Below are 22,902 nucleotides of genomic sequence, written 5' to 3'. Positions count from 1 at the left end.
GTGTGTGAGCAGCTTTTGATATGTATTACAGAATTTTCTTTAGGGCTTTATACTGTTTAGAAAACTTTTTCAGCCTTGTCGCATAAAAGATTAGAGTTAGACAATCACAGTCGAACCCAGGAAGCCTTAGCAGGTGACTAAATGCAGATGCCTGAATGTACTGTCCTTTCTAGCTTCCATCCTGGGTAGAGGCATAAGGTCAGGAGACCCAGGTTCCCTTAAATATAAAACCTTGTGGTCTAAAAACTTGCCATCGGTTATAGTGCTTCGAACCTAAATAGCAAATAGGGCAGCGTAGCACACTTGCCAGTTCTACAGTGTTCTTTGTCTTGCACATTTGGGAAAACACATTTTTTTTTGACATGCTTCCTCTTCCTCCTCCCTGACTATCCCCTGATCTACCTAGCAATGAGCTAAATTTATTGCAGTTTTGTTCTCGGATTCTATTAGCAGATTCCCTTTAGTAGGTAAAAAAGGAATCAAATAGAAGGCTTTTTGTGGCTTTGAGATTCCTGTCCGCCTTGTTTCTGCATCTCTGCTGTTGTCAGATCTCTCAGACAAGGACATTGATTGACCACAAACCAAAACAAAAAGATGCCCCTTTGCTGATAAGCATAATTGGAACCTAGCTTTTAAGAAGTCCTGTTTTCTTTCCCGATGCTGTGGGTATGCTGAACACTGGATTGATGGCTACTAGAGGTAGTTGAGCAGATAATCATCTTGGGAATTCTGGAGTCTGTGTGATGCACTTATTCCTCACTCCTCAATCTCGCTATCATTTCTCCGAAGAGCAGTCATCCAGACACACTCCAAAGAAAGAAATAGGAATCCTTGTAGGATAATGGATGGAAAACAATGTCAGGAGAAGCCCTCCCCAGAGGGAATGGTGAATGAAGGCCAGGGCAGATGATGGAAAGAAGGGACCTGCAGAGCAAACAGAGAACTCAGTGCATCTAATCTAATAGGACTGAAATAATAAGATCGATATCCTTAAGTCACCCCCCAAAATCCCTTTTCCAGTCGTATGTCATCACACCACATGTATATTTGTTTAACCAAACAAAAGTTATTGTAAACATAAGACTTATAATGCACCCTCACTTATTTCTATTTTACTCATTCCAGATTTCCATCAGTAAGGAAAAGGATGCAAAAGAAATCAAACACAGAGTAAAGATGCAGATGTAGAGAATGCACTTGAGGACAGGGCAGGAGGGTGCAAAGGGGAAGCCCAGACGAAGTGAAAGAGTAGCTCTGACATGTATACACCACCAAATGTAAAATAGATGGCTAGTGGGAGGCTGCTGCATAACACAGGGAGATCAGCTCCATGATGGGTGATGACTTAGAGGGATGGAATAGGGAGGGTGGGAAGGAGTCGCAGGAGGGAGGGGATATATGTATAAATACAGCTGATCCACTTTGTTGTACAGCAGAAACTGGCACAACAGTGTAAAGCAATTATATGCCAATAAAGAGCTTAAAAAAAAACAAGAAATCAAATGTAAGACTTTGTAGCTTGAGGCTCCTGACTAACGATTTTTTAATGGGTTGAGCTGTGCAGACAAGGTAGGTCAGAGGTGGCAGGGGTGGAACTGCAGGAGGTGTGAAGGACATTGGGCCTGGACCAGAAGGAGCCTCATATTTAGAAACTTGTTAGTTATTTCAGTTTTGCTCTAGAGTATTATCATCATGCTCAGTATTATGTAAAACAGTATATAAATTCTGGATTTTTTTTCATCAAAATGAATGCTTTAGGTTTGATTTATATGTATCAACCTTTTATTTCTTCTATTATTGAAAATAATAGTAGTAACTACTTCTTAAGGCCCTACTATTATGTCCATTTATTTACATAATTTATAGGATTTAATCTTCAAACTTGTTCTACTGCAGGGTAGACATCCTTGTCCCCATTTTACAGGTAAAGAAATAGATTCAGAGCATATAAATGATTGGCCCAAGGTCGAATACCTAATAAGTAGCAGAGCAGAGTCAGAGTCAAACCCAAGTTCCCTGACTGCAAAACTCATGATCTCTGAAAGCCACTGTCTTCGTTTGAAGACCAGGAGCCTAAAAATCTCTCCAGGGACATGCGTCTTGACTTTCAGAGAGCTTTAGCTGTACCGCACCTTGTATGGCTTTGTTCTCATTTCCTCAACCCGTAGAGTGAGCCCTGACTCAAAAATACCGACTTTCTGTAGATCAGTTAGATGCCAGAGATACAGCAAGACATCCTTCCTTCCCGCACTGAGTTTACAAATAGATAACAAAAAGCAATTACAATTGTGCTGAGAACCATGCAGGTGAACTAAGGAGTGCTGTGAATAAGAGGTTGCTAAAAACATTTTTTTTAAAAATTAGGAAAGCAGGAAAGTATTTAATCATGAGAAGAATTTGTGGAGAACTGCCTATTTTTGGAAGAAATAAAATTGAATTTCTTTACTCAGTGACCTATAATTCAACCTAATTTAAACTAGCTAGCTTTGCAGAATTTTATCTTGTATGCATCACCCTCAATAGTCTTTGTCAATTACTGATACAATTGTTTCCTTTGTCTCCTGTAAACAGTTTTTAGGGCAAGTCTTAGTTGGGACTGAGATTATATCTAAAAGTGTGTACATGTGTGCATTCTCTTCACTTCTACCAGCTGCTAAAAGACAATGGGAAATTGTCTTTAACTCATCGAGAGGAAAGTATTGTCAACCTATAATTCTTTACCCAGCCAGAGTATTAATCAAGTGTGAAATTTAAAAACCAAAACAAATGAACGAGGGGAAAAACATGGTCAGACAAGCAGAGGCTTTTCACACACCCTTTCACAGGAAATTTTCCAAGGATATATTCCTGAAAACTAAGGTAATAAAACAAGAAAGAGGAAGACATGAGAGCCAAGAGGTAGCAGATCCAGATCAGGAAGGAAACCAAGCCGCGAGGCAGCTGTGGTTTAGACTTGGCGGAGCCGTCCATCCAGATGAGAACGAGCAGAGAGAGGGCAGCAGTGAATGGTCCCTCGGAAAGGGGGCACTCATGGATTTCTGTTTTATCCTTAAAAAGCTAGACTATGACTACAAAAGGCAATTATAAATTCCAAGGGGAAAAAACACTCGAGAAAATATATTTGGGGACATCACTTAAGTAGTGAATAATAATTACATGGTTGCAGTAATAAAACCCTGCTTGATTTCCAACTTTTGGAATTAATCTGAGTCAAAGTAATTGCTAAGCATGGAAGCCTTAGCAATGTTACAGAACAGTGAGTTGATAACAGTCAATACTTTTTTAATGCCTTCTATGCTACAGGCACTGTTCTACATGAGGGGGATACAGTGAACAAAAGAGCTCTTAATGCTTACATTCTCGAAGCAGGGGGCGGGGGGGTAAACAGTAAACACATACAAATAAGTAAGACAGTGTCTAGACTAGCATGCAGATAAGCAGGATAACATGAGCTCACATAGCTAGGGGTAAGAGGTTGCCTCTGCTCACACAGGAAGACCTCTCAGAAGGAGTGATGCTTCAGTTAGGATTTGAAGGATGAAAAGAAGGAAAAGATCTGGGGTGTTACCGAGCAGAAGAACAAAGGCCCTAAAACAGGGATTAGCTTGTGATAACCAAAAGGTAAGGGCCAGATTAGCTGGAGCAGAGTGAATGAGAGGGGCAGTATAAGAGCCTGGATGTTAGAGATAGCCCAGGCCAGATCATTGAAGGTCTTATGGGCAGTGGTGAGGGGGTTGTAATGAGAGACCACTTTTTAGCAAGAGGAGTGATGTGATAGCAAGAGGAGTGCTGTGATACAATCTGATTTATATTTCAGAAAAATCATGTTGGCTTTTTTGTAGAGGACAGATTATAGCGAGATAAGAGCAGCTGGTCCTGGAGAGAGAAGGTGATGATTTGCAGTAGCTTTTTAGCAGTGGGGATGGAGAGAATATGTTTTGGAGGCAGCAATGGCAGGACTTACGTGGGGTGAAAGAGCAGGAAAGGATTCATTTCTGGCTGGAGCACCTGGTAGATGGGGTAGCGTTGACTGAGAGCGGGATATTTGGAATAGGAGCATCTTTTGGAGGTAAAATCAAGAGTTAAAAAAAAAAAAAAAAAGAGTTCATTGTTGGAGGGACTTTCCTGGTGGCACAGTGGTTAACACTCTAAGCTCCCAATACAGGGGGCCCACGTTTGATGCCTGGCCAGGGAACTAGATCTCACATGCATGCCGCAACTGAGAGTTCACATGCCACAACTAAGTAGCACACATGCCACAACTAAGGAGCCAGCTAGCTGCAACTAAGATCTGGTGCAACCAAATAAATAAATAAATATTAAAAAAAAAAAGAAAAAAGGTCATTGTTGGAGATGTTACAAAAGAAATATTCTCAACCTCGAGGATGTACAGGTATTTGGGAGGGAAGCAGAAGTGCTAAAAGGACAGAGATGCCAAGATCCTCACCTTGTACAGTGAGCAGTGGAACTAAGTAAAAATATGGTTTCTTGTTGATGAAACAAAGCAAAGAGTACCTATATTATTTCATGTAATAAAGAGAAGCCAAAGCAATACAACTATATTGTTACAGGCAAGAAGCAAGAGGAGGTTATTAGTGATATAAATGCAGATCTGTCATAAAGAGAAGTCAATGGATAATATCTAAAATTGGTAAATTGAGAAAGAACTGTATGAGCATATTATTAAGTGAGTGGAACTAACCATCAAAAGAACTAAAAATAGAAGCAATTTAAAAAATAAGCATGAAAGAAGAGAACAGTGGGTCAAGGGACTGTTGCTTTTATTTACTTTTTTTTCAGTCCTCTGAAAAAAAGCATAGGTTATTTTATTGAAGAATGAAAGGGTAATGCTTTTAATGGCCTCAACAAAATCAGATTTTCTGCACATGGCATGGAAGTACTTTTTGCTTTCCCCAGACTAATTGAATGGTGGGGAGGGAGGGGAGGTATTAAAAGTCTTATTTCTCAGGGACTTCCTAGGTGGCGCAGTGGTTAAGAATCTGCCTGCCAATGCAGGGGACGTGGGTTCGATCCCTGCTCCAGGAAGATCCCACATGCTGCGGAGCAACTAAGCCCGTATGCCACAACTGCTGAGCCTGTGCTTTAGAGCCTGTGAGCCACAACTGTTGAGCCCATGTGCCACAATTACTGAAGCCCACACGCCTAGAACCTGTGCTCTGCAACAAGAAAAGCCACTGCAGTGAGGAGCCTGCGCACCACAATGAGAAATAGCCCCTGCTCACCGCAACTAGAGAAAGCTCGTGTGCAGCAACAAAGACCCAATGCAGCCAATAAATAAATTTATTTAAAAAAATGAAAAAGTCATATTTCTCAAAAGTAATAGCAAGAATCTTCCACTTTAAAACATGCCAGAAGGTGGATGTGCTACCAGGTGTCAAAAAAAAAAGGTTGGGGACTTCCCTGGTGGCGCAGTGGTTAAGAATCCTCCTGCTAATGCAAGGGACGTGGATTCAGTCCCTGGTCTGGGAAGATTCTACATGCTGCAGAGCAACTAAGCCTGTGTGCCACAACTACTGAGCCTGTGCTGTAGAGCCCGCAAGCCACAACTACTGAGCCTGTGTGCCACAACTACTGAAGCCCATGTGCCTAGAGCGCATGCTCTGCAACAAGAGAAGCCACCGCAATGAGAAGCCCATGCACTGAAAGGAAGAGTAACCCCACTCTCCGCAACTAGAGAAAGCCCGCGCAGCAATGAAGACCCAACACAGCCAATAAATAAATAAATAAATAAATAAATAAATAAATAAATAAAATGGTTGGTTGGTTGTTCCTTTCTTGACCTGTAGGAGTTTCAACAATTCTAATTTAATTTAATTCTAATTTAAATCATGTTCTGTGCCCTCTACCACCTTCTAGAGAACCATTCAAACCCTATCCGAATTTACAGTTTTTCTGGGCCATTTGGCCAGCAATGAAATGGAGAGTCCCAGGAAAGGAAGAAAGGCTTGAGACAGGAAGCAGTGCAAAGGAGCAGAAAGGCAGCAACAGAAACAGACACTTAAAAAGTGACCATGGGAACTTCCCTGGCGGTCCAGTGGTTAAGACTCTGCGCTTCCAATGCAGGGGGTGTGGATTTGATCCCTGGTCGGGGAACTAAGATCCCGCATGCCGCACTGCGAGCCCCCCGCCCCCCTCCAAAAAAAAAGTTATGGTGGAGGGGAGGACTACATGGGGGGTTGCAAGTATATATCTTAGCGGGAGATTTGTAGTCAGTTCATCGGCCACTTACCTATTAACAAAAGTATCTTTACCCACCCACCTGCCTCATCTCTCCTGCTTCTCCCTCCAGCCCAGCAAGCTGAGGACACACCTGCCACTGACTCACCTGCCCTAGCATAAACGGGGAAAAGACCCTCTTAAGGCCTCTTCTGAGTGATGTTCTAAGTTACTATCAGGAGAAACTCTCTTCTGTGTGTTTTTATTTACTTTTCCCTCCACCCTCTAAGCTGTTTGTTGCTGTGACTCCTGGTTCTTCTTTTGCCCCACAGTCTCCCTCCCAGGCCCATTCATCCCTGGAGCCACCGATTCCATAGCCTGGGCTCAGCACTCATCTGTCAGTTCTTTCCCTCACCTCCTTCTCCCCAGCAGACACACACACTGGGTGGTTTATATCCATGGAAGATTCGTTACAGCGTTGATGGACGCCCTTAGGATGCATGTGTTTTAGGAAGAGGAATGTTCTGTTAAAATCCCATCCAGGTTCCATCCCTCACCCCTTAATATTTAATTTAATGCCTCAGACTCCAAACAGTGGCATTATAATATCCATCTGTGCACAGAGTCATCACATCAAACTTGGACTTCACCCAGTCTTGTAGATTTTCTGGAACTTTATAACAGAAGCTTTGAAAGCATGAGGAGTGTCAGGAGACCCTTAAACAGTGTGATAACCTTAGCTTACTGTGTATGTGCACTGGTAGGAGGAAACTGTCTCTTCCCACCTCACAACCAACAAAGTTTGATTAAGCATCGGGACGGGGTTTTGACTGTCAGATCCTGTTGAAATGATGGGAGGCTGCAGATGTTACCGTTTCTGTCCTTAGCGATGCCTAAAAACAGAGGTCTTATATTGTTGCCCAGGGGCAGGTGGGGTAACTTCCAAGGCCCCTCTGCTTCTGGGTTCTCCTCATCTTTCACGGGCAATCGATGTAGTATCTTGAGACTGTAGGTTGGAAAGAGCTTAAAGATTCCAGCCAGTTCCAGGCAATGGTCAGATTTTAACAGAACTGACTGCTTAATAATTGCTCTGTTTTTATTTTTTTAAGTATATTATTTTTTAAATTTTGTTTGTTTGTTTGTTTATTGGCTGCGTTGGTCTTTGTTGCTGCACACGGGCTTTCTCTAGTCATGGCGAGCGGGGACTACGCTTCCTTGCAGTATGCGGGCTTCTCGTTGCAGTGGCTTCTCTTGTTGTGGAGCAGGAGCCCTAGGTGCATGGGCTTCAGTAGTTGCAGCACACGGGCTCCATAGTTGTGGATTGCGGGCTCTAGAGTGCAGGCTCAGTAGTTGTGGAGCACAGGCTTTGTTGCTCCACGGCACGTGGGATCTTCCCAGACCAGGAAGTTGAACCTGTGTCCCCTGCAATGGCAGGCGGATTCTTAACCACTGGGCTACCAGGGAAGGCCCTGCTCTGTTTTTAAAGACCTCCAGACAAATCTATTCCATAGCTCCTTTGGTGACTGATTTAATGATCTCAAATATCCTGCTCAGGAAATTTGGTCTTCTTCCTAAATCGAAGTTTCCTATGCTTTGGTTTCTTCTCGTTCTGAGGGACTGTGGGAACAGTTGTCACCATCTAGTGACTCAGCTTATGATACCTTCACATACTCATCTGACCTTTTATCTCCTTTATTCTTGGGTCTTATTATCTGGCTCTTTAATATATTCAGATTATACGTGCCCAAGATCAACAACAGTGGGAAAGTAGTCATAGTGGGATGACTACTGAGTTGTGTCTACTTCCTCTATAAAGTCACTGGAAATTCAGACTGAAGTCGATATTACCAGTCATTGACCCATCACTGCTCACCACTCCCAGACTCATGCTTTGGGAGATGGGAAATTCACCCTCCTGGGCGTGCACGCCATGGCTCACCCAGAGGGAGGTGGCATTTTTCAGTCTCGGTCTGAGAAATTTCCTTTCACTTCCCTTGGGCGTTCCCCATTGTAGGAGATGGGTTAGATCGGGTGGGGCCGCGCCGGAATGTCACAGGTGTCTTCGCTGTCACAGACACCAACGACACAGAGTCTGTCGGCAGGCCTGAGAGCACCACACACAAGTTACAGTCCAAGAGGCCTGACCGCCCCTGGGCCCGAGACAGCTCAGAACTCTCCAGAGATTAGTCACCCTTCTCAGGTTCAACATTTTGGCCTAGGGCAACACCATCCCCGGTGCACAATGGAAGTGAAATGTGCCTTTTAGGGTCTCCACCACTGAGAAAACAAATTACTCATTTTATTTTTCTATGATACCAGGACAGTCAGTAGCTCTGTAATAAAATGCTATACTCATGAACAGTTTGACAACACAGACCTCAATGTATTTATTGAAAAGCTATCAGATTCCCTAGTCCTGGAATTGATTTATTAGCAATGAACATTTCCTGAGCACTTAAGACACAGGAGGCACCCTTCTATACGTTGCAGGTAACCACACGCATCCTTCAGCCCCCGACCTTGCGGAGCTCATGGTCTAGAGATGCAACACGCACCAGAACGAGTGCCGACGCTCCAGTGAAGCCTGTGTTAAAGGTGTGTGAAAGCATAGAAGCCAGAGCCCCAACTCTGTTTTTCCAGCTGGTCTGGAAGCGCCTGTCCAGCAGAAAAGCAGGGAAGGGCTGAGGTACGATGCCAGAAAGCACAGGAAAAGCAGGTACCTCTCAGAGGCTGATCTGGGTGGGACAAATTGCCAGGCGCCTTCTATGTGAGATGACCGTAGGTCCCAGCTTGCCAGGGACTGTCGTGCGTTATGGCTGTTGCCCCAACGTAATAATTAAGAGAGCTGCCTCTTTTAACTCTCAGGAGTGCCCCAGACAGATGCTCATTCACACGGCCACCTGACGTATACAGTCTGCAAGCGGGCTTAGTGGGTCATGTAACGCAGCGAACTAATCAGATTTGTGTCCTGGGAAGATAACTCCAGCAGCCGTGAGGAGGACAATTTGCAGAGGGAAGAGACGAGAAGCAGACAGAGAAGTAGAATTAGATACCACTTGCCTTGAAAACTAACTCTGTCTTAACCATTCCAAACACAAGGTTGCTTATGTGTTGGTTATAAGAACATTCTGTCTACAGCTGTGATTTTTTGAACAACATAGAAGCTACATAGATGTTCTGTACGTCTCGGTCTTTTAAATTCTTAGTAATTTTCAGAAATTATATTAGCTGTGTGTCTACCAACCTGCCTTTTTTTAAAAAAAAAACAATATCACAGGCAAAGAAGATTCTGAGAAATTCTTGGGGGGAAAGCATCTTGAGACTTTTTTGGAGAAAAGGTCTCTGTAAGGTAGAGGAGCTCTGATTGCACAAGTTTGGGTTAGAAGGTTGCATGATCTTTTTTTTTATAGGAAGCTGCTCATGACACGCCTTCGAATGGCTTTCCTAGTCTTGCAAACAGGTTTTACCAAGCCACCCACACTTCTCAGGTGTTTTCTCTGAGACGGATGACTTGGACTGAGGTGTGTCTCTCAGCCACGGAGCTGAGTTCATCGGACCTGGAGACCAACCTGGCACCGTGGCCTCATTAGCGCCCCTGCACTAACCCAGCACAGCCTCATTGCACAAGGCACTTTCAGTAAATGCACCTTGTAGGTGGATGCCTGTTTTCACCCACATCTGGGGCACATATGCTTCCTTCCTATGGGGCTGCTTGGACGGGGTGACTAAGCACGGTGACAGCCTGAGACCCTGCAGCAGCCAATTCATCTGGAAGGGCCTGGAGCCCAACTCACTAACATGTTCGTGCTTGAGAAGCTGCGTGATGTGGCAGAAAGAGCCCAGGCTTTGGACTGAAGCTGGCCTGCGTTTCAGTGCATCTGTGGATGAGACACCTTAGGTGTTTTCCTAAACCTCTGGCTACCTTATGATTCCTCATCCGTGAATGGGAATAACAGTGCCTGCTCTGCCCATTGGTGGAATGGGGTTAGTCTTGCCACACACCAAGCACAGCTGTGGCACATAGTAGGTGGTACATGATGGTGGCTGAGTTTATTCCTGTTGTTCTCATGATAATTACAGAATTGGTTGTCCCAATACAGTCATTCATCCAGCAAGTACTTTTTGAGCACATATTACTGCCTGAGCAGTGTCCTCTGCCCCAGGGCTACAGCCGTGAATGAGCAAAATAAACAAGGCTTCTGTCCTCAGGATGCTGAGACAGACACCCTAAATCACCTCTTCTTTCTTCATTCACTTGTTTTTAGTTGTTTATAACATGTTTTATTGTATGTAATTTTTTAATATTTTTTTCATATTCTTTTGCATTATGGTTCATCACAGGATGTTGAATATAGTTCCCTGTGCTGTACAGTAGGCCCTTGTTGTCTGTCTTCTTCATTCACTTCCTGATTTATCAACTTCCGCCCCCACTGCCCCTTGTTACCCTTTCCCAGTGTCCCCTTACCCTCAGCCAGAAACTCCTGTTTCCTCGGGACTTCCCTGGCAGTCCAGTGGTTAAGACTCCACACTTCCAATGCAGGGGGTGCAGGTTCAATCCCTGGTCAGGGAACTAAGATCCCATATGCTGTGTGGCACGGCCAAAAATTTTAAAAATAAAGAATAAAATGAAAAATAAACATTTAAAGAAAAGAAACTCCTGTCTCCTCAACAGTTTTACCCCATTAACACCCCCAAAAAGCCAGCACCTGCAGGGCCACACCCACTTCCCTTCACAGCCAGTCCCTGACTTACAGTTGTTCGACTTATGATTTTTGGGCCATGTGATGGTGTGAACGTGATATACATTCAGTAGAAACTGTACTTCGCGTTTTGAATTGTGACCTTTTTCCAGGCTAGTGATGTGCATCCCTGCCTCTCTCATGACGCCGGGCAGCCACGCCATCATGCAGGTGAGCCACTGACACATGTATGAGCACTCTGTACCCAGAGGACCACTCTGTCGTTCACTTTCAGCACAGTATTCAACCAAGTACATGAGATACCCAGTGCTTCATGAGAAAACACACGTCGTGTTGGATGATTTTGCCCAACTGTAGGCTAATGTACGTGTTCTGAGCACATTGAAGGTGGGCTAGGTTCAGCCGTGATGTCAGTAGGTTAGGCGTAGTACTTGTATTTTTGGCTTCTGATATTTTCAGCTTACGATGGGTTTATCGGGATGTAAATTAAGGAAGATCTGTACTTCCTCAAGCAAGCAGCCCACACTGCCTACCTCAGAGATGTCTCAAGTACTGGACCTTCTGCTGGGAACTCACCCCCACGCATCTTTCAGGTTTCAGTTTAAATGACCCCATCCCCAGACAAGACTAAATCCTTGTGTTCGTGTCAACTAATAACACCCTGTTTTTTCCCTCATAACACCACAACTATAATTAATTTGTGGGCACGTGTTAATTTAGCATCTGTCACTTTCAGGAAGTTGTGAGGAGTTCCGCAGGGGAGGACTGTGTCTGTGGACCAGTCTAGATGCTCAAAAGCTATGTACTGGATGAATATTGATTTAGGAAGCCAGGTGTGGATTTCTCATCACTGAATGTGTCTGAGCGTAAAGAGAAACTTTGAAACAAGTGCATGGAATTGACCTTCAGTGCTGGACTCCCTGTTCAGAGGCCACTGGTGGTAGCACAGTCCTTCCTTGCCAGTGTGTAGTGATGGCCACACTGTAGCTCAGCTTGGTCCCGAATAGATGTGTCCTCAACCACCAGACCCCTTGCCGGCCAGATGAGGAGCGGCCGCTCTCAGGGGCAGAGGGCAGAGTAGATGACCAAGAGCTCAGGGTTGAATAGATTCCAAAATCTGAGCAGCCGCTCCCTGTAGTCAGGGCTCCAGGGTCCAGTGGGTGAGGTTCAGCAGGGACACAGGTGGGAACTGCACTGTGAAAGTGGGTGCCGCCAGGATGCCTGCTGTTGCTACAGAGAAGAATCTTTAAGGGACAGGTTCAGCACATGACAGTGTTTCCTAGATGATGACATCATTTTTAGTTCTACACATTATGCAACAGCAAGCACTGCCATCAAGGGTGCCGGACTGTTTGTGTAATTGTGAGGCTGGGAGTATGTTGTCTCTGGAAGGATCACATATTCCCTTTGTAACAGTGACAACAAAAGGCAGACGGGCCTTGCTGGGATCCACTTTTGTACCCTCCCCCTTAAAAGTCACGCGGCCTTGCGTCTCGGATGACTCCTGAGAGTGAAGTGGAACTGCGTGGAGGGGCTCCGTGCCTCCATTTGTTACCTCTGTGGTCACTATTAGCTTCCCTTTGTTTTCTAGTTATCCATACTCTCGGTCTGTCTCCCCCATTAAACTGTAAGCTCCCTAAGAACAGGGGATGTGTCGTGTGTATGTCTGAGCCATCCATTGCCCCAGCACATCACAGGAGAGAAGGAAAGAGGCAGGTAGGCTCTGGTCAGAGGAATTCACCCTGGGTTGTACGCGGCACTGCAGCCCTGACTGTAGAGCCGCTGAACAAGCATTGCTAAGTGTAGGGTGTCGGCTTAGAAAGGAAAGGGACCCACGTGCTGACCGAAATTTTCCTAAGTGACTCTGAAGGAAGCTGATGTCAGATCCAGATTTGTGTGAGTAATTAGAAACGTCAGAGCACGCATAAGAAAAAAAATCTACCTGCTAATTGACAGCCCTCTTCCCAGCCCATTGTGACCCAGTCTCGAAGGGAAAGAAATGCAGAGGTGTGGGGTTCCACCTCTTTTGTGCCTGGGCTCCGCTCACAGCCTCCCCCGCCAGAGCCGCAGCGCCCACAGCGGCCAGGACCCCACGCGGTCGCTGGAAACTGGTGTGGTTACGGGAGAAAGTGCTCCTACAGGCGATCTGCTAACTGACTTCCAGGTTCTGACATAAAGTTAAGCAAAGCAGATTTTAATCAATGGTTGATACATCTCACTCACTCTCGCTACTTTTATATTCCCACGTAGCCTTTTTGGCCCAGCCAGAATGGTAGTAAACCAAAATAACATCATACCGGAAAGGGTTTAAAAAACCAAATACATTAAATCAAATACTTAGTAGCTCACCTGAAACCAAGACACAGTAGTTGAAGGCGGGATTGACTGTTAGGCGTGCGGTGGAGGGGGTGGGGGAGGACAGAGAGCCGCATGATTTTTTGGCTTTTCGTGGGTGAAGCGGCCCTTTACTTTCCTGATTCTTACTCAGCTTGAAATCGTTCCCACTGGTACCCAGATGCGTGGGCTAAGGTACATACTTATGAGCCTTAGATTAACCTCATCCTCCACTAATCACTATGTAATTAGAAGTACCTATGTTAACAAAGAAAATCCACCCCAGAAAAGATAGCAAAAGTGATACACATTTGAAAACATTTCAGCTTCATTAATAATCAACAGTATGTTAACAAAATAATATGGTATTGCTTTCCCCTTCAAGTCAGGGTAGTTTATTTTAATGATAATACTCTACATTAGTGAGAATGCAGGAAGATTCTGCATTGGTTTATTGCTAGTGAGAGAGGTAATTGATACTGATCTGGAAAACCATTTGCAAGTATGAATCAAAAGACTTGAAAATCTTCCTGCCCTTAAAAAGAATGAAAGGAAATATATTTAATAGAATTTAATATTTAATATAATAGTGTTTACTTCAGGGTTATGTTGTACACTTAAAGTCAGAGGAAAAAATAATATTACCAATTTTGTAATGCTCACACTCTGTCCTGACAATCTCCTTTAAAGATATTTGTTGTCACAAAGTAATTAGAGGGCTTCCCTGGTGGTGCAGTGGTTAAGAATCTACCTGCCAATGCAGGGGACACGGGTTCCAGCCCTGGTCCGGGAAGATCCCACATGCTGTGGAGCAACTTAAGCCCATGCACCACAACTACAGAGCCTGTGCTCTAGAGCCCACCAGCCACAACTACTGAGCCTACATGCTACAACTACTGAAGCACACACGTGCCTAGAGCCCATGCTCCACAGCAAGAGAAGCCACTACAATGAGAAGCCCTCGCACCACAACAGAGTAGCCCTCACTTGCCACAACTAGAGAAAGCCCACGAACAGCAACTAAGACCCAATACAGCCAAAAATAAACAAATTTTTTAAAAGTATATTAAAAAAAAGAAAGTAATTAGAAATGTGGACAAAAATGTATATGTAAAGATGCATATAGCAGTTATCTGTAAATAGTGAAAACTATAAACAACCGAAACATTGAAAGAATATCTGAACAAATACTCCTACAGCCATATGTTGAAATTTTTTACAGCCACTAAAACTTACCTTTATAAACTTTTTGATGTCAAAAGAAAGTGCTTATGATATAATAAGTTTTTAAAGTACAAAATATTATATCCAAATTGCGGTCACAACTTTGAAAAGAATATAGGCATAAAAAGGAGTAGAGGAAAATATACCAAAATGGTTAATGCTAAGTGCTTTTGTTCTTCTTACAATTTTTCTGTGCTTTCTAGCTTTGTTTCAATGACAATCAAGGGAAGATTGTAAGAAAAAATTATTTTAATTTTTACGGCAAAATTTAATCACTGGAAGGATATATAAAATATCAGTGTTACTATGTAAATATGTCAAAATATTAACCAAGGTTCTCTCCCAAGATGATGAGATAGTATTGGGTTGGCCAAAAAGTTCGTTCAGGTTTGAAAAAGTGAATGAACTTTTTGGCCAACCCAATATTACGGGTAAAAGTCTGTTTCTCCTGCTTTATACTTTCCTCCATTTTTCCCATTTACTACAGTGATCATGGATGAATTTTAGAACTAGAAAAAAAGAAAAAAGTTGGAAAAAAATGAAAGCAAAAAAAGCACAGAACATACAATAGGACTGAGTTAGTGATGGTAATAAATGTTAGTTTGCTGGTAAAAATCTTCAAAAACACGGCTTTCTCTGAATGATTCACCAACTAATCTTGAGAGTCAGAATGTCAACTTCCGGTGTGGAAGTTCTGTATCATGGATCATTTAGTTGTCTCAGGGTATTAAATTTTCTTTTTAATTCACAGGCTCCGTAACATACATTTTTTTCTCCCAGCAAGTTTCCAGGAATACTACTTATCTGGGTTGGCTTTGTCTCAGCAGTTCTTATAAACCAGAAGCTGTATCTCTGGTGACCTTCCATGGCCATGTGAATCAGTTACCGTATTTATGCATGAGGAGGGATTAGGTTTTTCCCAGGATAGTTTAATATTTTAACAACAAACATATTCATTTTGCTACATACACCCTTCTGCAATCGAATAAGGGTTGCTATAGGATAACTACCCCGTTATTACATGCACAGCACTGATAAATACAGAAAGTGAAGCTGAAAGGTCAAGAAATACTTCATTTAAAGTTCTGTGGCTGGGAATGGACATAGTTTATTTATGTTTCAAGAACTCGATGATAGGTGATCAATAAAAGAGACATTTAAGAGAGTAGGAGGAGTATTAGGGATGGAAATAATAAAACATGATAAAAAGGTAATGGTCCTAAAGCCTATGAGAAAAATAAACTTAACTTCAAGCAGTCAAGATCCCGATTGCCTGTGGATTACAAATACGTGGATTTTTTTTTTAGACTTTTTTTCTGATACAACCTTTTCTTTAAGGAACTTCCACATCAGGCAATGGGCAGGAAATTCAAGATCACATTCAGTAATTTAAAAGCCCTTGAAGGACAATTTGGTGCATAATCAAAAGAAGATTCATAGCTGAGTGGCTTTAAGTCACTAAACCTCAGTTTAGTGTGTGGAATTATGTGTGTGTGTGAGAGAGAGAGAACACACACATGAGCACACATTCTGGGGTACTTGGGAAGCACACGAAGATAATAGTAAAATTAGTTAACACTCATCCAGTCCTTACTCTGTGCTAGGCTCTATTAAAGCAGCGTACGTGCAGGAACACACGTAAGCCTCACACCTTGAGAAGGTGGGTGCTACTGTTACCCTCATTTTATAGCTGAAGAAACTGAGGCACAGAGCACAGTAACTTGCTCAGGATCACAGCTAATTAGTAACAGACAAGCACCCCGGCATCTTGTACCCTAGACGCTGCTGCCCCTCCTGTGTAAGGCACCTGTACTCTTCAAAGCGGAAGGAGCGGAATATTTAGAACGGAAGCACACTTTAAAACAGAAAATGAGAGGGGCAGAGGAGACCTTGGAAATGACCTCTATTTCCTCTCATCTCCCTGGGAATGCATTCTATAGCCAAACCAGTGAGAATAGTGGAGGGAGCCGTTTTCTCATGAAAAGGATGTTTCTGGTCTCTTTTATTGTCAGCAGTTGTGTCATCTGACGGCAAGCCTTGAATGGAGAGCGGTTTGTTTGCCGTTTCAAGCCTCAGGTGCGACCACATGAGGATCGCTGCGTGTTCCTTGTTTTCCGATTATCCTGCAGTGAAAAGGCACTGCTATAATATGCTTCCATAAAGTGTGAACCAAACACTTTTAACCAAACTTCAAAGGACACTCTTCACTTCCGAGAGCAAAGTCTTCTTCCCTCGGTTGCCCCGTCTTAAATTAACTGTTAACCCTCCGGTGCCCTACATTGTTTTCTGGTCTGGTGGTGCTCAGAAATAAGTTGTTTCGGTTGGGTCCCATCTCAGGTGTTGGAACTTACTCTTCAAAGTTAAGGGCTCTGCCTCTGAGAGCCTGTCTTTTCACTGTGCCACTGCTGCCCATACAGAGAAACTGTCATAAACTAGCCCAGAGGTCAGCCGACTGTGGCCCACAGGCCAAATCTGGCCCACCACCAAGGTGGTTTTGCATTTTTAAATGGTTAGCAGAAAAAATCAAAAGAAGGATAATGTTTCACGACAACCGAAAATTACATACAATTCAAATCCATTGTCCACAAATGAAACTGCATGGGAACACAGCCAGGCCGGCCCAGTTACTTCTGCACAGCAATGGCCAAGTTGAATGGTTGCAGCACAGATTGTATGGTCCGCAGAACTGAAATATTGACTGTCTGGCCCTTCAGAGAGAAAGTTTGGCGACCCCTGACTAGCAATGCAGCATCTCAAGCCCCATCCAGTTTGGCCACTTTTACAAAGCTAGGCTAAGGCTCCCAAGTCGAAAGGCTTATGTTATTTTGCTGAGTAATAACTGCACTGCGGAAACCTCGGTTGGAGCTGACACTTTGTCCCGCAAGCCACCGACCATCTCTGCGGTCAGCATACTAAAACTAGACTGTGTCTCTCATAAGCTACCTTCATTGGGGTGAGTGCCCTGCGTTATTTGTCTGTAAAATATTTGAGGTCTCTGGGAGCACCTTGTAAAAGAAACAAACGTCAATTTACAGGTTCCAGGCAAGGAGCCTGTAATTCCTTAAGGAATGTAGCACAATTCACTTTCGGACAGACCCACAGGCACTATGATGTTCCTCTTTTCTTTTAACTCTGTGGTCTTAATGTTAGATTTGCTTTTGTTCACTTTTTATTTGAAGCTCAGGAATTAATTGTTAACTAGTTGCGAAAAATTCGTTTTAAAATGCAGCTAAAACTTTTTGTTGCTGCAAACCCCGTGTCTGCCCAAAGTGTTATGGACTTACGTGAGCAGCGCAGCATTTCGTCACATGTATGAGGTGTAGCAGCTGCTCGGTCCCAGAATGGTTTCCCCCACCCACTGGGAGCCCCTCAGAAGCCCCTCCTCCATTCATCTGGAGCTCCTGCTTGTTGAGCACCTGCAGTGCACCAGGGCTTGACCTTGTACCCAGTCTCCATCCCAGAGCATCTACAGTCCATTTCAGGAGACAGCTGTAAAGAAATAACTGCATTAGTATTTTTAAAAATACAATAGAGAGGGACCTCCCTGGCGGTCCAGTGGTTAGGACTCCACACTTTCACTGCTGTGGGCCTGGGTTCAATCCCTGGTCGGGAACTAAGATCCACAAGCTGAGTTGTGCAGCCAAAAAAATAAATAAATAAAAATAAAAATAGATAAAGGTTGGTGGAGATGAGCATACAGAGCCCCATGGGAAAACAGGAATGCATTACAGAACAGCTGACCTTTCCATTGTCTGTCCATTTCATAAAGAACGATGTTCTACCAGGTGTGAGGCCTCAGGTTAGACAGATCATAGCCCTGGTCCTCCTGGAGCTTACACTCAAGTAGGGCAAACCCTACTTGTAACAAAAAAAAAAAAAAGTAAACAAATGAATAAAAATAGTTCTCTAATGTAGCAAGTGCTAAGGAGGAATAAACAGGTTCTGAGACAGAGAATTAAAGGAATGACCTCTTTGGATGGAGTGGTCAGAGAAGGCCAAGTGCAGAGGTGACATTTAACTTAAAGTTTGAAAGACAAAAAAGGAGCTGGTCTTGTAAAGACAGAGCCAGGCAGGAAAATGGTAGGTGCAAAGACCCTGAGGCAGAAAAGAATGTGGTGGGCTTGTAGAGTTGAGAAAAGACCAGGAATTGGAGAGGCAGACCGTTTAGAAGGATGAGGAGTTAACCAATCCTGTGAGCACAGTGGAGAGGAAGGAGGGGTGTGGCTGTGCAGGCAAAGGTTTAGAACAAGGCTTGTTGGTGTCACGCATATGATACAGCAGGAAGAGCAGGCTGGGACGCCAAGGAGGAGCCAGATTGTGACAGGCCTCGAGTATCAGGCAAAGGGATTTGAGTTTCATCCAGTAGACAACAGGCAGCCAAAACAGGGGAATTGTTGTGTCTCCAGTTAAAAAGATTTTTTCTGATAACAAAAGTAACTCTACACGTGGAGATTTGGGGAAATGTACATGAGGACCCTGAAGAAAAAAATCTGGAAGCACATATGCAAACCATTGGTAACATTTTTGTATCTTCTTTTGCATACCGACATAGTTTCCCAAAAATGAGATTTTTTTTTAATAGAACCTATTTTGTAATTGCTATTTCACTTAACAGTGTAGAGCAAACATTCTGCAAACGTCTTTGTATGTCACCCAGTATTCTTTTCCGGCCCAACTTTGCATACCTATGTGGTATTTCATGCTAAAAATGAACTATAGTGTATTTATTCATATTGTTTCATTGTCAGCCCTTATAGTTGAACATCTAGAATGTTTCCAGTGTCTTAGTACTGTAAGTCCTTAGAGGGATGTATTTATTTATATCCATGATGTTTCCTTAGGAATTCCTAGAAGTGGAATTGTGGGGTCAAAGGGTATATATTCTTCAAGGCTTCTGACACTGTTTCTAGATCAGCTTTCTAAAGCCTGTGCCATTTTATGTTCCCACCAGCCAACTATCAGCATGCCTCACGTACCGAATTACTCAGCACTGGATTTCATTTGCCAGTTTGACAGGGGAAAAGCTTTTGTATATCCATTGTTTTCATCTACATTTTATACATGAAATGGAACAGTGTCTCCCATGGGTCTACTTGTCATCTGTACGTGTGCTGTGACTTGTTCATATCCTTTGCCTCTTTGTATCTTTTGGTGCTTCTCATCATTAGTTACTAGTTTGTAAGAGCTCTTTGTATATTAGGAGTGTTAACCCTCATATGGTACGAGTATTTTCCCAATCTATCTTTTTTTAATTGCATTATTTTTTTTTTCTACAGAAGTTCTGCATTTTTATGTAGTCAGATCCACCTTTTCCTTTAGCTTTAAAAAGTCTTACCCATCCAAAGGTTGGATAAAGATTCACTTATATTTCCTTCTTATTCTGCAGTAGTTTTGTATATTTCAGTAAATTGTCATTTTTAATCAGACTTCTGTGTTAAAAAAAAAAAACAACTGGAGAATTGTGGAGGAGACTATCAGGGGGCCAGTTAACTCGTTGGCCAAGATGGATGTGGTCATGCCAGTGAATCTAACCTTTTTCTGCCCCTCCTGCCCCACCCCCCCAGTCCAACTGCACAGCCTGTGCCCACCAGTAAAATCTCATCACATGCAGTGACGCTCAACTGAGGGGAAGGGAGTGGGAGAACTCCCAGCTCAGTTGGGAATCCCTGGTGGAGGTTTAAAGGAAAGGAGATATTTAACAGAGGTTTAGGAGAGGTGCTGATAGGTGCTGTAGGTAATGAGCAAAGTAACTGGTGACCCTGAAGTTTTTATATGGGTGATTGGGTGGATCGTGGTTGCATTAACCTAGACTGTAGAGACTGGCAGGCACAGCCTTAGAAGGGAGGGGAGGAGCATGAAAGGTGATAGAGACAGCTTAGGACTTATTCATTTTTGCTTTGTTGTTTGTTTGGTTAATGTATTTATTTTTGGCTGCATTGGGTCTTCATTGCTGCACACAAGCTTTCTCTAGTTGCAGAGAGCAGGGCCTACTCTTTGCTGCAGTGCACGGGCTTCTCGTTGCAGTGGCTTCTTTTGTTGTGGAGCACGGGCTCTAGGCACACAGGCTTCAGTAGTTGCGGCACATGGGCTCAGTAGTTGTGGCGCATGGGCTTAGTTGCTCTGAAGCATGTGGGATCTTCCCGGATCAGGGCTCAAACCCATGTGCCCTGCATTAGCAGGTGGATTTGTAGCCACTGAACCACCAGGGATGTCTGAGGACTTATTCATTTTGAAAGGCTATAGATCAGTCTAGGTGGAAATAACCATGCAATGAGAAATGGGTGTCTAGAGCCCAGAGGGCTGCAGTGGGGAATGTAGATTTGGAAGCCAGGTGCTTAAAGGAAGTTGAAGCAGAGGGAGCCAATGAAAGCATCCATGTGGAGAGAATAAGAAGGAAAACATGCCCAAGAAGGAACTCTGGGGAATGCTGAAATTCAAGGGTTGGGGGAGGCATGTTGAAGAGGGAAGACAAGCAAAAGGAACTAAGAAGAAATTGTCAAGGAAGTAGGAGAACCAGGATACACTGATCCCAAGAGAAAGAGTTTCAAGGATAGAGAATGGTCTCCAGCACTGGCACTTTCTAGCACAATACCTGGGCTCTTCCCTGTACAGTCAAAACCTGCCTCCTTTTTCAGCTACTTGCTAGACCCCTCCTTGTGCTTCCCATGTATCAGACCCATTTCCAACTCCTTATAGCTGCACATCCTGCTTCCTCTGCCCACAGGGACTGTCCCCTCCTTTTCCACATGGTAAACCACTCATCTTCCAGCAGCTACCTCAGATGTCACCTCCTCTGTAAAGGTAATCCACCCCTCCCCTCCCCAAAATCGTCCCATTCATGCTCAGAATTCGCATTCCTACCTCTAGGCTGATGTGTCACCTTGTGTGGCAGTTACCTACTTCTCAGTGCTTTGCAGAATTTTCTAAGGAAATACCCCTAGCAACAAAAGAGTACACTAAACATTCACTGGGGTCACGTCCTAAAACAGCCTATGGCATGTTTCTTTTAAAGTCCTGTGTTTTATTGTAACCATTTATGCTACTTTTCATGCTATTTTTCATTCTGTCTTTTTAAACACTGGCTTTAATTTGAGCGTTAAGTGTTTCCAGTTATTTACATGGAGTAAAGCTGATCCTCCTGGAAGATTCTCTGTATTTGTTCCGGGGCTTCACTTACTATAGTACACTCCTGAGTAGCCAGGGGAATTGTACCCCAGTTTAAGAATCTCAAGGTTACGCACCCATATCTCCCACCAGATCAAGAACACTTCCACTACAGAGATTGTGTCTTCTTCAATACCATATTCCCAGTGTGGTACCTAGTACATCACAGGCATTGATGTATATTTACAGAAGCCAGGGAAGGAGAGAGGGAGGAAGGGGATGGAAGACAGATGAATGGATCAAAGGAAATAAGGGAGGAAAAGGGTAGGTGGACAGATGGATGGGAGGGAAGTAGGGAATGGATGGGTAGATGGATAGATGGATGGATTGCAAAAGGATATGGTTAAAGAATAAACAGTACAGAAGTAAAGATAATGTATATAAACTACTCTCTTAAGAAGCTTTACTGTAAGGTGTGATGAGAAAGAAAACAATAGCTAGAAGGGCACTGGCATGATGGATAATTTAATCTGGGGCATTTCATAGCTTGTGGGGAGAAAAGAATGGTGAGCTTTTTGGTCTTTTATTTAATGGGGAGGCTTGTGCATGCTTTTAGGCTGAGGAAAAAGCAGATAGCCAGTGGAGGAGAGACTGAAAACATTTCTACACCTCACCCAAGAGATGTTTATTGAGTACCAACAAAATTCCAGGCACTGGACCAGAGAGTAAGCAAGACAGGGCTTTTATCCTGGTGGGAATACAGGGGAGAGAGAGAGAAAGGATGATGGGCTGTCATCCAGGAGAAGACAGAACCTCACACTGATTGCTGCTTTCTTGGGAAGAGCAGAATGTTTTGTTAGTCTAGGTCAGACATAATTATGGAGGTAAGACTGCTGGAAACAAAACCACATGCATTCCAGAGCCTCCTGGATATGGGTGTGTGTGAGAGAGAGAGGCATGGAGAAAGAGTAAGGCTGAACGTGTCCAATGTATATTTGCCAAAAAGATTTCTCTCCTGTGATTCAGACAAGGTGGTGCTTTCAGGATATAGAAGTGGACCAGAGGCAGAAAAAGACATGGTTGAGTCTCCGTCTAGCCAGTTGGCCTAAGCTTTTCTGGTATTTAGTAAGTGACTCATTTCCCTTTTGTGTGGTTGTCTTAGCATATTCTGCATAAAACTAGCTGTTACATCCAAAGGGAAATAAAACATGTGATCTGGGCATGTGCTACATCTTGATTTAATCCACTTCATAATTATATTAATGTTCATTCTCTTTGAGTCCTAGAGTTTAGTCCATTTCACCCCACCCCCCAGAAGTCATTTATTACCAGCCCCGTGTTTAGTTACGGTGAATAAAATACT

General features: G+C 43.5%; 1 protein-coding gene across 2 annotated transcripts in view; it reads left to right on the top strand.

Moving 5' to 3' along the window:
- Positions 1-22,902, top strand: part of MYO1D (myosin ID) — a 324,249-nt gene that overhangs the window by 256,719 nt on the left and 44,628 nt on the right. The window contains exon 22 of one of the 2 annotated variants that reach the window (XM_057715029.1): positions 8,668-8,752. The exons of the other annotated variant lie outside the window; for it this stretch is intronic. Coding sequence (XP_057571012.1) covers positions 8,668-8,671 — 4 coding nt within the window. The 3' untranslated portion in view covers positions 8,672-8,752. Of the gene's footprint in view, positions 1-8,667; positions 8,753-22,902 lie in introns of those variants that run through there. 2 annotated transcript variants of the gene reach the window in all.

This window comes from Hippopotamus amphibius, chromosome 17 (assembly GCF_030028045.1).
Source record: "Hippopotamus amphibius kiboko isolate mHipAmp2 chromosome 17, mHipAmp2.hap2, whole genome shotgun sequence".
NCBI classification, from domain to species: Eukaryota; Metazoa; Chordata; class Mammalia; order Artiodactyla; family Hippopotamidae; genus Hippopotamus; species Hippopotamus amphibius.
Note: the sequence above shows the minus strand (reverse complement) of the source record. Positions and strands in the feature narration are given on the sequence as shown.